This window comes from Grammomys surdaster, unplaced genomic scaffold (assembly GCF_004785775.1).
Source record: "Grammomys surdaster isolate TR1022 unplaced genomic scaffold, NIH_TR_1.0 66, whole genome shotgun sequence".
In the NCBI taxonomy this organism is placed as follows: domain Eukaryota; kingdom Metazoa; phylum Chordata; class Mammalia; order Rodentia; family Muridae; genus Grammomys; species Grammomys surdaster.
This window is the reverse complement of record NW_021604568.1, coordinates 1530347-1543447: the sequence shown is the minus strand read 5'-3', so window position 1 is coordinate 1543447 and position 13101 is coordinate 1530347. Positions and strand designations below refer to the sequence as shown.

Sequence of the window (13101 nt, the reverse complement as noted above, 5' to 3'; positions counted from 1 at the left end):
CCCTCTCTCCCCTCCCCTCCCCCCTTCTGATGTTCTCACAATGAATTTCTATAACAACTGCAGCTAATACTGAGATCTTCCACTGCCAGGTGTCACGTGGAGCCCTTGGCCCTGTAGTTTGTCACCTGATCCTGAGATAACTCTGCTGCAAGTGGCATTCCACTGATGAGACACCTAAGTGTCTAGAGGCTAAGCCACAAGTGCAGAAGAGGAGATTAGATTGTTTTGTCTTCAAGGCTCAGACTACTAGCAAGTCAGACCTAATTAATCTCTCTCCTTTCATTTTTATGTTAAAGAAAACAAAGCGTTAACCCAACGGACAGGGGCTCTTTGTCTCAATGGACAGAGGTGTGTTTGTCTTATTGTCTTCTGGCAGCTCAGAAGCCTCCCCCTCCCTCCGGGCCTTAAACTGAGCAGTCAGCCATCTAGCACTAGGCCAGATGTTCATTTCTGTGTTTGCTTTCTTTAAAACTCTTACAATAAGATACCTGGCTCTGCGGGGCTGGCTTGGATCCGCTCCATCCCACCTCCTCTTTGGTTTGCCAGGCCTTGGAGAAGAGGAGGTGGGGAGGGGTCTAGGCTTGAGGAGGTGTGGCCTGTTGTTCCTGCTGGGGCTACCTGAGGCCTGGCAGGGGCTTCCTTTCTCAGTTAGACTGGTCTCTGCAGACCTTCTGCCCTTTTCAGCTCCTTTCCCTGGGCTGGGTCACCTGGGGGTGTCAGGTATGCACCGTGAACCCCTTCAGTGAGCAGCCAGTGCAGGGGCCATCTGCTCTGGTTTGTGGGAGACCAGGGGGATCGGTTTGTGAAAGCCGGTGGGAGTGTGGAATCAGAATAGAAACACTCAGTCTGTGGATATAACGTTTTCAATTAAAATGGAAATGTACATTTATTGGCCTCTTTCCCAGCCTCACCCCCAAGAATTCCTCTATTCCTTTTGGTATGAGACAGTGACTGGGGTTCTGTATTCATCCAAACCACACACATAAACCTCGTGTGATTTTTTTTTTGTTGTTGTTGTTTTGGTTTCTCGAAGGTAGAATGAGATTTCTTTCAGCACCTTGGAAGCAATTTGGGTGGAGAATTAAATCTTTTTACTGAATTCAACAGCTCTTCAATTGGCAGCTTTCCTTTTTTTCTCTCTCTAAGATCTCTCCAAAGCAGCCAACATAATTTTCATATAGATGACTCTCTTCTCAGCGGCATTTCATTTATTTGTGAATGAAATTGATTGAATTGTGTAACCCTATTTCTAAGTACCTGTGATGTAAACAAGGTTGAGAGCAGACATAGCTGGTTCTCACAAGCAGTTAGGAAAAGCAGATATAGAAGCAGGAGTGTGAAGCCCTGCTGGTCATGAGGTCTAAACCGTAGCCAGGGCTAGCCTGCTGCATAGAGATCATGGAGCATGCTCAGTTGCCTGGGCAGTCAGTTATGGGGGACATGAGCTGGGGTGGGAGTGGCAAAAGGGCAAACTTCAGAAGCCTACACGGCTTAGTTCAGGTTAGCCACTTTCCCTCTTGGCATCACAGTCTGCCTCAACTCTCAAGAGGACAACTTCACTTCAAGCCAGTCTCGGGCACCTGGTAAGAGTCAAGCTAAATGGAAAGATGACGGCATGAAACATTTACTAATGTGGTTGCTGCAGGGAGGGAGGTGTGTGCTCAGATGAGAGCATTGTTATCACATTTGAGAGGAGGAAGCCCACCTTTTACTCTGCTTCCATCCTATGAGGTGATGTCTAGCAACATCAGTCTTGGTATCCGAAGTTGAGAAAGGCAAAGAACGGCAGGGGCCCTTGGCTGTTCTGAGATATCCTTGTGTCTCTTGTGACGAGGCTTACTCCTTCAGTGTTTTTTGATTTTCCACTTCAGTCATTGGATTTCCTTCCCTTCTCCATTCTGAATGTTTTCAAAAATTGAAGGCAGAAAAATGAGAAAGTCTTGGGGGAAAACAAAACAAAACTAAACCTAGCAATTACCAGGCAGTGTAAATACCGGATTAATTTATTGGCCTGGGGATAAGGGACTGGGAGAGACCCGATGTCTGTTCTTGTTGCTTTAAGGCATACATCCGTAGTCCCATTTCTTCCAAGGCAATGCTGTGGTTCCCTAGGAACCTGCCCTTCAAAGTCAATTTCTTCCAGTTGGTCTCCTAAAGCTGTAAATCTGGTTCTGTCCTGTGCTGGAACATGATGGTCCCCAATGCAGTGACAAGACCATTCTCACATATCAGATGCAAGATGACCTCAGAGAAGCTAACCAGAGATGAGCTCCTGCATGCTGTGTGGAGTTCAGTCTCTTCTCTCCCACCAGAAGAAGTTTGTTGTTGTTGTTGTTGTTGTTTTGTTTTCTGAGCTGGTTCTCAGTCAGTGAAAGAAAACCTGGGTGGCCTGTGTGTAGCACACAGTGCTGATGACTTGCGGGAGACTTTTGCAAAAGTCTCTCTCTTTCTCTAAATATTTATTTGCTAATATTTGCTATAGTTTCTCAAAAGTAACAAGCAATCTTCCCACAGCAGGTGTGGATTCTTTTTGTGCTCTGTCTTCTGTCAGGCAGATTCCAGACCCAGACTTCTGGCTCCTGCCTGAGTGCTGGGCGGTGCTCTCATGTACCCCGAGAACAGCGGTTCTCAGTCTGTGGGCCGTGACCTCTTTGGGGATGACCAACTCTTGTATATCAGCTATCCTACAGATGTCAGATATTTACATTGTGATTCATAGCAGTAGCAAAATTACAGTTGTGAAGTACTAACAAAGTAATTGTGCGGTTGGGTGGCACCAAGGCATGAGGAGCTGCATTAAAGGGTCACAGCATTAGGAGGTTGAGAACCACTGCCCTAGAAGAATAAAAACTTTCAGAGCACCACCTTAGGCATTAGAAATAAAGGCATGGCTGGGGTACAGCTCAGTTTTCTAGCACTTTCTCCAAGTGCATAAAGTCTGGGTTTACTTCTCAGCCCTGAAATAAAATCTCTATTGTTTGGTCAGGAAAAAAAAGCTTCCTGGAAAGGAACATGCTGGTGTTTGAGTGTCTTTTTCTTTTTCAATTTAAGTTTTTCCCCCTATTTTGATTTATCTATATATTTATTTGCTGTTGAGACAGGGTCTTTCTGTGTAGCCTTGGCTGTCCAGGAACTCACTATGTAGATAGACCAGGCTGAGCTCGAACTCACAGAGATTTGTCTGGTTCTATCTCCAGAGTGCTGGGATTAAATATGTCTGTGCTACCACTACCAGCACCTGAGTTTTATTTTTTAAACATCCATTATCTATCTATCTATCTATCTATCTATCTATCTATCTATCTATGTATCTATCAATGTATCTGTCCATCTATCATCTATCTATGTCTATCTACTTATAATCTATCATCTATCTATACATCTATCGTCCATCCATCCATCCATCCATCCATCCATCCATCCATCCGTCTATCTATCTAGTCTATTTATGTATCTATGTATCTATCCATCTATCCATCTATCCATCTATCCATCTATCCATCTATCTATCCATCCATCTATCTATCCATCCATCCATCCATCTATCCATCTATCTATCCATCTATCATCTGCCTATCTACATATCTATTCATCTATCTAAATTCCCCCTACTTTTGATATATGGTCTTAGCCTGTCTCAGGTTGTCCTGGGACTCGTTATGTAGGCTTGCCCATCTTAAGGCTTAGAACAATCCTCCTGCTTCAGCATCCCACATGCTGGGGTTAAAGGCATGTATCTCCATGCTCATCTGAAAGCATTCATTTTTAATAGATGTTATTTTCATTAAAAAAGAACCAGAACAGGCGGGCAGTGGTGGCGCACGCCTTTAATCCCAGCACTTGGGAGGCAGAGGCAGGCAGATTTCTGAGTTCGAGGGTTCGAGGCTAGCCTGGTCTACAGAGTGAGTTCCAGGACAGCCAGGCTACACAGAGAAACCCTGTCTCGAAAAACCAAAAAAAAAAAAAAAAAAAAAAAAAAAAAGAACCAGAACAAACAAAATAAAAAATAAAAACAACAACAAAACCAAAAGAAAACCCCAACCAGCCAATCAATCAAACACCAAGCATGGATGAAGCAGTTAGGTACCGGGATGTTTAGCCGTCCTACCTCATTGAGACCTAGCTCACATTTCATAAGGTCAAGGATCCAACTCACAGCTGGGATTGTCTTGGGATCAGATCTTGGTGGGTCATGAAGGGGATGATGGGGAACAAAGGAGAAGGGATTCTGTAGCCGATTAGGAGGTCTTATCCTCCTCAGTGCTGTGTGGCCGAGTGGCCACTCATAAGTGAAACCATGCCTTAGAAAAGATGCTTCCCCTGGTGGCAGGGGGTGTGGGCTCCACTCAGGTCCTCCTGGGACTCCATCCAGGTCCTAATGAGTTGGAATGCAGTACTTCCTGAGTGTCCTCTGCCACTACCTGACACTTAGGTGACTCTTTCCTCTTACCTTTTCCAGACGACTGAACCGCAACCAGCTGCAAGTGTTGCCTGAACTACTGTTCCAGAACAACCAGGCTCTATCCAGACTGTGAGTGACACATGTGGGTTGCTACCCACCCTGTGGGGGATACAGGACCCTGTGTGTGCGTGTGTGTGGGATGGAGTCAGTGGCTCTCACTCTGACTGTGGCCTCATGCTCCCTACCGGCAGGAAATGATCTGGGTATCACAGGCCAGACCTTTCTACAGGAGTCTGTGTGGCTGCTGCGAGTGGCAGGGTCAAAGAGGAGGGCGTGTCTGCAACTGTGCTCACAGTCTGCTGTGGACACTCTGACACGTTTGTCGCTGCCTTTGCATGCCTGTCTCGGGTTGAACCTTTATTCATTCCACTAAAACCTCATGAAGCTATTTCTATTTTCAGCTCTGTCTACCTTTAGAATCATGTGCTCTGGGACTGGATTCAGTATCAATGGTGTCAAGCTGTCGTTTTATTGGCTGCAGAGCCGTTGTTTTATTGGCTGCCAATGTACTTCTTCCAAGTATAAAGGATACTTGCTAATTGTTGCACCATGGTTCTCCATAGTTTTGAGTTGTTCTATTGTCTATTCTGTTTTGTGGGATCTGGGGTTGGATGGGGGCCTTTGAGACTTGCTAAGGAAGCTCTGGTGAGCTCCTCAGCCTACACTGAGTCTTTGTTTGGCTGCCTTTGTGGTGGGGAGCTCATTATCGGATTACTATCTTGCATATCAGGACATTCTTAACTTTGGACCTCCCATTTGCTCTATAATACCATGTTTTTCTTAATTTTTTGCTTTATAACTACTTAGCAAACCGTTCCCTACTGTTAGTTTTTTAGAGAACTTTTAAGTTTTGAGTTGGGAGATTTTTGAGTCCTCTTAATGGTGGTTATCAACAATCTTGATAGCCTGTGGTGGGGACCTCTGCAGAGAATGGGAGAGAGACAGTCCGGGAAACAGTACATCAAAGATCAGATGGCCCTGGATTTTCTCAGTGTAACTCTTTTGGAAGCCAGCACTTCTTCTTGAACTTTGTACGCTATCAGCTGAGCTGGGGTAGGCAGCCATGCTTGCTGGGTGGCCGGCCATGAATGTCTATCATGGCCCTGATAATGCAGGTTCCCCTGCAAGGGACTCCTGCACCTGGTACATGTGACTGTGACAAAGAGTGTCTCACTGCTTTCCCATGTTGGAGACAAGGTTGGAGAGGCAAAATAATATCCTTGGAGTCACGTGAGCGACCCTGACTCCTAGCCCCACGCTCTTCATGTTTCATATTTCAACAGGAATTTTTGGAGCAAAGGTCTTCCACACTTTAACACATATTACGTAGCCAGACTTTGTAACCAAACCGGCATATGGGAATCTGCTCAAGGAGGGAGGAGCCTGGAGAAGAGGACACCTGCTCTTGGCAGTCCCCTGGGCCGGGAGCCAAGGGAGGCAGTGGCCTCAAGCTCTAGCGGGTGTGGGATGGTATTTCCATGCTCTCATAAAGCCTGTACATATGAATGCTTCCTGACGTGCTCTGCCGCATCTACTACCATGTATTTGGCAGGAGGACATTTTTGTGTAGGGCTACAGCCCGTAGCTGGCTCTGGGTGAAGAGAGATTGTTTTCAGAGATTGTTTTCTTCAGGTCTGTCTCGCGCTCTTCCCCACTCTTTGCTTTGGTGCTGGAGATGGAACCCTGGGCCTCCTGGGTGCTGAGTACACATTCTACTATGAAGCTGTGCCCCAGCTCTCCATATCTCTGAATCTCCTCTGTAAGCAAGGCACAGGAGCCAGCAGGACTCAGCAGAGAATGCTGGATACTGTGTTCTATCAACATCCACCAAAGACTTGAAATCATGCTGGCACCCGTGCATCCTGTGTGCCTCCAGCGTGAGCCATCTTGCATAGGGCACCTTCTTGGGAGGCGGCTGACCAAAATTTTATTGGTAGAGTCCTTGCTCCTCTGCCCGGGCTCACCCAGGCACCATGGCGGTGACGGTATGGGGACAGATAAGGGAGTATTTAAAGGTTTACCTGCTGCTACTCTTTGCTTCATCCCCATCGTGTTCTGGTGACATAAACGTCTGATTCCAAGCCCCCAGTCACAAAGTTCTTGGGCATGCTACCCTGAGGACTGGTAAGGGTGATGGTGGGGGTGTGTAAACTAGATGTTTCTAGTTCTTGCAGTTCACCTTGCTGTCTTGCTCCTTTCTGTACCACCAAGGAGCCCAGGATACTCCTCGTCAACAGTGACTTTAGTGCCCCAACCGTTTGCGTTAGCCACAGTGTTAACCCTCTCCCTACTTGTAACCACAGAGATCAGATCTCTGTAGGGTCTTGGGTCCTATCTCTGGAGATTTGGAGATAGAGATGGTATTAGTCCATCTTAGGCCCAATGGTGGTGGGGGTTTGTGGGGTCAGCTGATGTAGCGACCTCTCTGGAGCTGGCTCCTCAGCTTCAGGTCCATGACATCCCTTAAGAAGGCATGCTAAGACCAGCACCAGTGCCGTGTTTCTGGTCCCTCTGGTGATTTCCCCTTTGCTTTGGAGGGATCTGTTACTAAACCTTTACATCTGGAGAAAATTAAAGACTTTCACGCAGATGCTTCACTGATCAGTGTGGCAGTGGACTTGAGAGGAACCGAGGGTGCTGGAGAGGGTGTGGCCAGGGTGTTCAGGTGGGACGGTCCATTTGATCTTGTCTGTGCAGCTCCCGGAAGTTAAGTGCATCTACTGTGTGTTTTATACTAGCAGTCCCCCCTGGTGTTGGGATAGCTTGTCGATTCCTTCCAAGTGCACAATGGATGTCCCAAGGAGGTGCTGTGCCTCGGACCACAGAGCAGTGGGATGTAAGGACTGGAATTACTGGGATGCTGAGGGTACATAATGAACCTGAAAATGGGCTTAAGCCAGGACCTGGAAATTTCACCACTGAGTATCCACCCCAGGGAGATAAAGCCCCAGCATAAGTACACACGCCACAGCCATATTTAGAATACTGAAGAGAATGTGGAAATAACCTTAATGTCCCACATCAGGGGAGTGGTTAGACAAATTCCAGCATATCTGCTTGATGGAGTACTTAAGCAGTCATCAGAAATGGCCTTTGTGGGAGATGTCAAATCATGCAGATGTTTGTGATATCAAAAGTCAGAGTTGTATTGATCCCTGAATTACTCTAAATAATACATGGAAAATGACTGCAGAATTCTAGCAGGGGATTGACTGCAGGGGATTTTTCTCTTTTGTGTTTCCCAGGTGTTCTTTAAGAAGCACGTATTGTATTTATGGTAGGAAACCTGCCAGCTTTGAACACTAATGGAAAGCCCCTGTGTCTGAGTTAAAACTAATGCTGGTGGGCAGGGAGGCAGTGCAGTGGTACAGTGCTCGCCTGGCACAGGAGAAAGCTCAGTGCCATAAAACCCCCCAAAACAATGAGTCCCAGAGGCGTGGTATGGCTTCCTTTAGCCCTGTGGATCCAGCTGCTCTTTTATGGAACTAAAATAACATCTATGTCCCAGGGCTGTTTCGAGGCTGACGAAAGATGAACACTTTTGTGTCTCAGCCTCATCAGCACTGTGGCAGGTGGCAGGTATCAGGGACATCCGTGCCAGGATTGCTCTGGGGGGGAACAAACCTAACTCCTATGCCTCAGGGTGACCCCACCCTTGATGTAGCTTAGCATCAGCATTGGCTTCCCTTGTCTCCACAGACTCAGCCTGGTCTAGTGTTCACCTTACCTTAGAATCTTAGCATCATGTCTTCTCTGCCCAGGGACCCGTCCTCAGCTTTTGCTTCACTCAAGTTAATTTTACTTTTTAAAAGAAGGATTTAGATACCCCTGCAGAAATACCCAGAAAGGCCATGGAGGGAGGCTGGGCTGGCCAGCAGAAAGACTGAAGTGTGGCTTGTGACTGTCTTTTTGGTCACATTCTTGAGCAGTGGATGGGAAGCCAGTAGAGACCACCTGGGTGGTACTGCACAGGTCACGGTCCCTATCGTCCTCAAGCTGTAGGTAAAGTCTTTATTCTCTGATTGAGGGGGCCTGTGCCTCTCCTCTTTATTTTACTATCATTATGTTTTAAATTTGTGAATGTATGTGTGGCTTGTGTGCACGCTTCTGCATGCTCATGTGTTGGGGTGCACACATGCACGTGACTGTGGATACTGGAAGTCGATGCTGAGCATTTTCCTCAATTACTTTTCATCTTTTGTGTCGAGCCAGGCTCTCTTGCTGAACCCGGAGCTCATCAGTTGGCTTTGGTTAGTCCAGCTAGCCAGACTGCACGTCCCCTTTTTATAGATGAAAGTATGCAAGGCCAGAGACTTTGAGACATGTTCGAGGGTTCAGCCAGATTTGAACCTGCTCTGTCTGTGGCTGTGACCAGCAGGGCTGATCGAACTTGGATAGCCTTATGGGTTCAACATGTCCATCTGTCCAGGGGGTGACAGTTCACCATAGTTGCTGTCTGAGGGATGTGCCACACCTGAGTTTCCTGTTGGGAAGGCTGCACCTGGCAGCAGGTTACCTTGGTTTGGACCAACTTTTCACTTGTCACTCAATTCTCAGAGGGCATACAAATGTCATTTTCATGTCCTTCCACAGGGCTCAGGTTTGGGGTAGACAGACATGTTTGAATTCTGATAACTTCTCTATAGTAGCCAATCCCAGACTTCCCTTGGCTAGGTGGGGCCAGGTGCTTGTCTGTGCCTTAGCTTGTCTCCCCAGCTCTGACAGACAAGAAGCTCTCTGGGCTGGCTACATCCTTTACTCATCTTCAGATTGCTTTGGACACTCAGGTTCTCTGGGCTTCTGCTTAGCCTTGAAGCCCTTCTGCATCCGGCCCAGATTGACTTCTTGGTCTCTGCAGATTTCTGCAGGTTTGGGAGGGGTAGGTAGTGATTGAAGCAGCCCATCTACTTCCCATGTGTGTATATATCCCTGTCATAAGGACTACGATAACTCATTAACAAGGCCCTGGTGGTGGGAGCCAGGCTGTGGAGCCTGTGCAGCTCTGTGGAAGAATGACTGACCCCCACGACCCTGTCTCAAGCTGGGTTTAATTAAACTGTCAGCACTGGTCAGAAGAACAAAGCGTCCCTTCCCGCCAGGGCCCAGCCCCCATCAAAGGCAGGAGGCATCTCCACTGAAACAAATAGCTGTACAGAATGGATCTGTCTCGCCTCCGAGGGAAATTACCCGAAGCAGAAGGTGACCTCGCTATTGCCACACGTCCAGGCTAGGAGGCAGAGCTGCTGAGTCTGTCCAGCTTCTGAGAAGATGCAGATGGCTGTGTGGGAAGTGGGGATCCCAGGTGGCCCCCAGCTTTGATGCAGCCTCCTTCCCGTCTGTGCTGTCCCTCAGGAGTCTTGCTAGGCGCCCATCATTTCTTAAGATCCCACTTTCCAGAAAGTTCTTGAGCTTTGTCCAGAGACAGGAAGCCTGTGAGAGGCTCAAGGTGTTAGCAATAGAAGTGCCTTTGCTTAAATGGTCACAGGACAAGCTGGCCCAAGCAGGATTATCTCTAGGGGACTTCTCTGTTTCTCTAGCACATTCTCGTATGTCATAAACTCTGGAGAGTGGCTGAAAGGTGGCTCAGCAGGTAAAGGTGCTGGATAACCAATCTGACCTGGACCACGATATTGGAGAGAACTGACTCCCGACAGTGGTCCTCTGATCTCCACATGGATGTCATGACATGAGCCTGTACTCATGCATACCACACGCAGACACAGTAAAAACCAAAACAGAATTAAGAAAACAAAAAGCCCCAAAATACTCCAAGCCAGGAATAGTGCTGCATGCCTTTAATCTTAACACTTCCTAGGCAGAGGCAGATGGATCTCTGTGATTTCAAGGCCCGCTTGGTCTACACAGAGAGTTTCAGGACAGCCAGGGCTACATAGTTAAATCCTGTCTACTACCAACAAAATCTATTGCCAATAAAAAAACCAAACAAGCCAGAGAAAAACTTCTAGTCTGTCAGAGCTGAGGAGACAGGCTGTAGCTCAGACAAGCACCTGGCCCCACCTATCCGTGAAGTCTGGGATTGGCTACTCTAGAGAAGTTATCAGAATTCAAACATGTCTTTCTAGCCCCTGAGCCCTGTAGAAGTCTATGAAAATGTAATTTCCACATGCCATTTCACTTCAGGGAGATCTAGGTGGTCCCATTTCCCAAACTTGTTTTCTTCTTTACAAAGTTATTATTATTATCATTTTTTTTAGGGAATCTGTTTTAATATCTTCTGGGCTTAGAGTTAAGTTAGTCTCAGACAAGAATCATGACAATCTAGGTTAGAACTCAGGCCCTTCTGACCCCAAAGCCGTGGTCTTATGGCTAATCTGTGTCTAAACTAGGGAGATGTGTATGTGTGCGTGTGCGTGTGCGTGTGTGTTATAAAGATTTTCAGGGTCAAGGTTGGCCTGGATCCTGAGTTAGTTGGGGTGAAAGAGCCCCTCTTAGCAGCATATCACATTCCTTTTCTTTGGTTCCTGCTTAGGAAGGTCTTGCTCCCCCCTGTGCTGAGGGAGGGCTTAAGTGGAGACCCCTGTTGGGTATTTACTTCTGCCTGCTCTGGCTGGAGTGTGGGCGCCCAGGGCTCCAACACTAAGAGCAGATGATCACCTCTGTAGTCCTCAGAGCAGTCTGGGAGAATGAGTTAGCAATTACTGAGTGCTCTGGATTTGCAAAGTGCCTTCCCATCATTAAATTTGTGCCTGCTGTCAAGACAGGAGAGAAAAAGGCCAGCATCCCACTGGGCTGGCTCAGGAGCCTCAGAGAAAAGGGCAGGGCGGCTGGCCTCGCATTGACAGCTGTGCTCAGCATGGGTGGACATCCACACAGATCTGCCCCACGCTTTTGGACCCAGTCCAGCTCCAAACTGACTCAGAACCATGCTGGTCTTCACAGTTATGAACAGCCAGGGTGCCCCCCAAAAGGGCTCCATGGTGGTCCCAGGGCGCTGTGCTGGCATAGCTATAGCACTGGACAGAACAGGATAAGGCAGACTGAATTCTTAAGCCAGAGAAGACAAAGTAGGGAGGTGCACATGCAGGTGGGGGCTGTTTGGGGAGACGTAGGGAGTGAGGGTTCTTTTTTTTTTCTTATATTTTTAAGTCTATGCAAATGATTTTGCTAGAGTATTGTACTTTGGAAAATTAACGAACAAGGAATTTAGTTGTTTCCACCAAGGTGTTTAACCAAGTTTCAGCTAGCATGGAAATATTTTTATTTTTTATTTAAAAAGAAATTGGTGTGTGGGGGATTGCTGTTAAGAAAGGGTCTCAAGGTCCTCTGCATATGCATTATGGCTGTGTAGCTGCTGGGTGTTCTTGTGGGATTTTCTAACAGTGGGAGTCAGGTCATCTCTGACTCTTTTGCCTGCTCTAGGGACCCTTTTCATCCCACTGTGTTGCCTTGTCCAGCCTTAATATGAGGGTTTGTGCTTACTCTTATGGTAACTTGTTATGCTATGTTCAGTAGATACCCTCGTGAGGTCTGCTCTTTTCTGAAGGAACACAGAGGAGTGGATCTGTGGAAGAGGAGAGGTGGGGGAGACAGGAACTGGGAAGAGTGGAGGGAGGGGAAACTGTGGTCAGAATGTAACATATAAGAAAAAATAAAAGAAAAAAGATGTTAATAGGAGCATGCGTTAATTAATAAGCATATTCTGCAGAGATTTAACACTGAAAAAAACACGATTGAGTAAGTTGGAAAAACAGTTATCCGTGTTGGTACATGAAAACCTAAGATGCTTAGGTTATCTATTGCCTTGAGGCAAATAAACACAAACTTAATGGCAAAAAAAAAAAAGAAAAAAAGAAAAAAAAGAAAAAAGAAAAGACAGGGTCTCACTAATCTCACTGTATAGCCATAGCTGGCTTGGAACTGACTCTATAGACCATACTGGTCTTGAATTCAGGAACGCATCTCCTGCTTCTGTCTCACGGGTGCTGGGACTGCAGATGTGTAATAGTATGCCTGGCTTAGTGTTCAGATTTGCTTATGGGTGTTTGAATGTGTGAGCATGTGCGGGGATGGGTGTGCAGATGCACACTTGCATATATATATATATGTACATGCAGGGGTGTGTGCCTGTAGACGTGTGTGTTTCTGGAGTCCAGAGCTGGTGAACAGCATCTTTCTCACTGTTCCTCCTCTCCTTCAGTGTTTGATGCAATGTTTTTTGTTGAATCTAGAGCTTACTCATCATCTAGACCAGCTGGCCAATGAGCTCTAGGCATTGTCCTGTCTCTGTGCTTCTTCTCAACCCTTCCCCAAGGGCTGCGGCTACAGATGTGCCTGTTTCTGGCTTTTTAAGAGAGTACTGGGGATCTGAGTTCAGGTCCTCAAACTCATGTGGCAGGTGCTTTATTGACTGAGTCATCTCTCCAATACACACATAGAAATGCTTTCAAAAAATTAAGTTTAATCTCATTGCAACACGGAGTTGTTATATAACCATCTGTTCAGTCTTCCATGCCAGACACTTCCAACTCCGTTTCTGCTTTCAGCTGTTACAGTTCCATGCAACCCCATGACTTACGGCGGGGGGAACTGAGGCCCAGCGGGCTGAGCACGGGGGTGTGGGGGGAGAAACAGAGACAGACAGAGAGAGAGAGGGAGGGAGGGAAAGGGAGAGAGAGAGA

At 47.0% G+C, this 13101-nt stretch overlaps 1 protein-coding gene across 1 annotated transcript in view; it reads left to right on the top strand.

Annotated features, from left to right (window-relative positions):
* Positions 1-13101, top strand: part of Slit1 (slit guidance ligand 1) — a 143102-nt gene that overhangs the window by 20365 nt on the left and 109636 nt on the right. The window contains exon 4 of the mRNA XM_028772931.1: positions 4460-4531. Coding sequence (XP_028628764.1) covers positions 4460-4531 — 72 coding nt within the window. The remainder of the gene's footprint in view (positions 1-4459; positions 4532-13101) is intronic.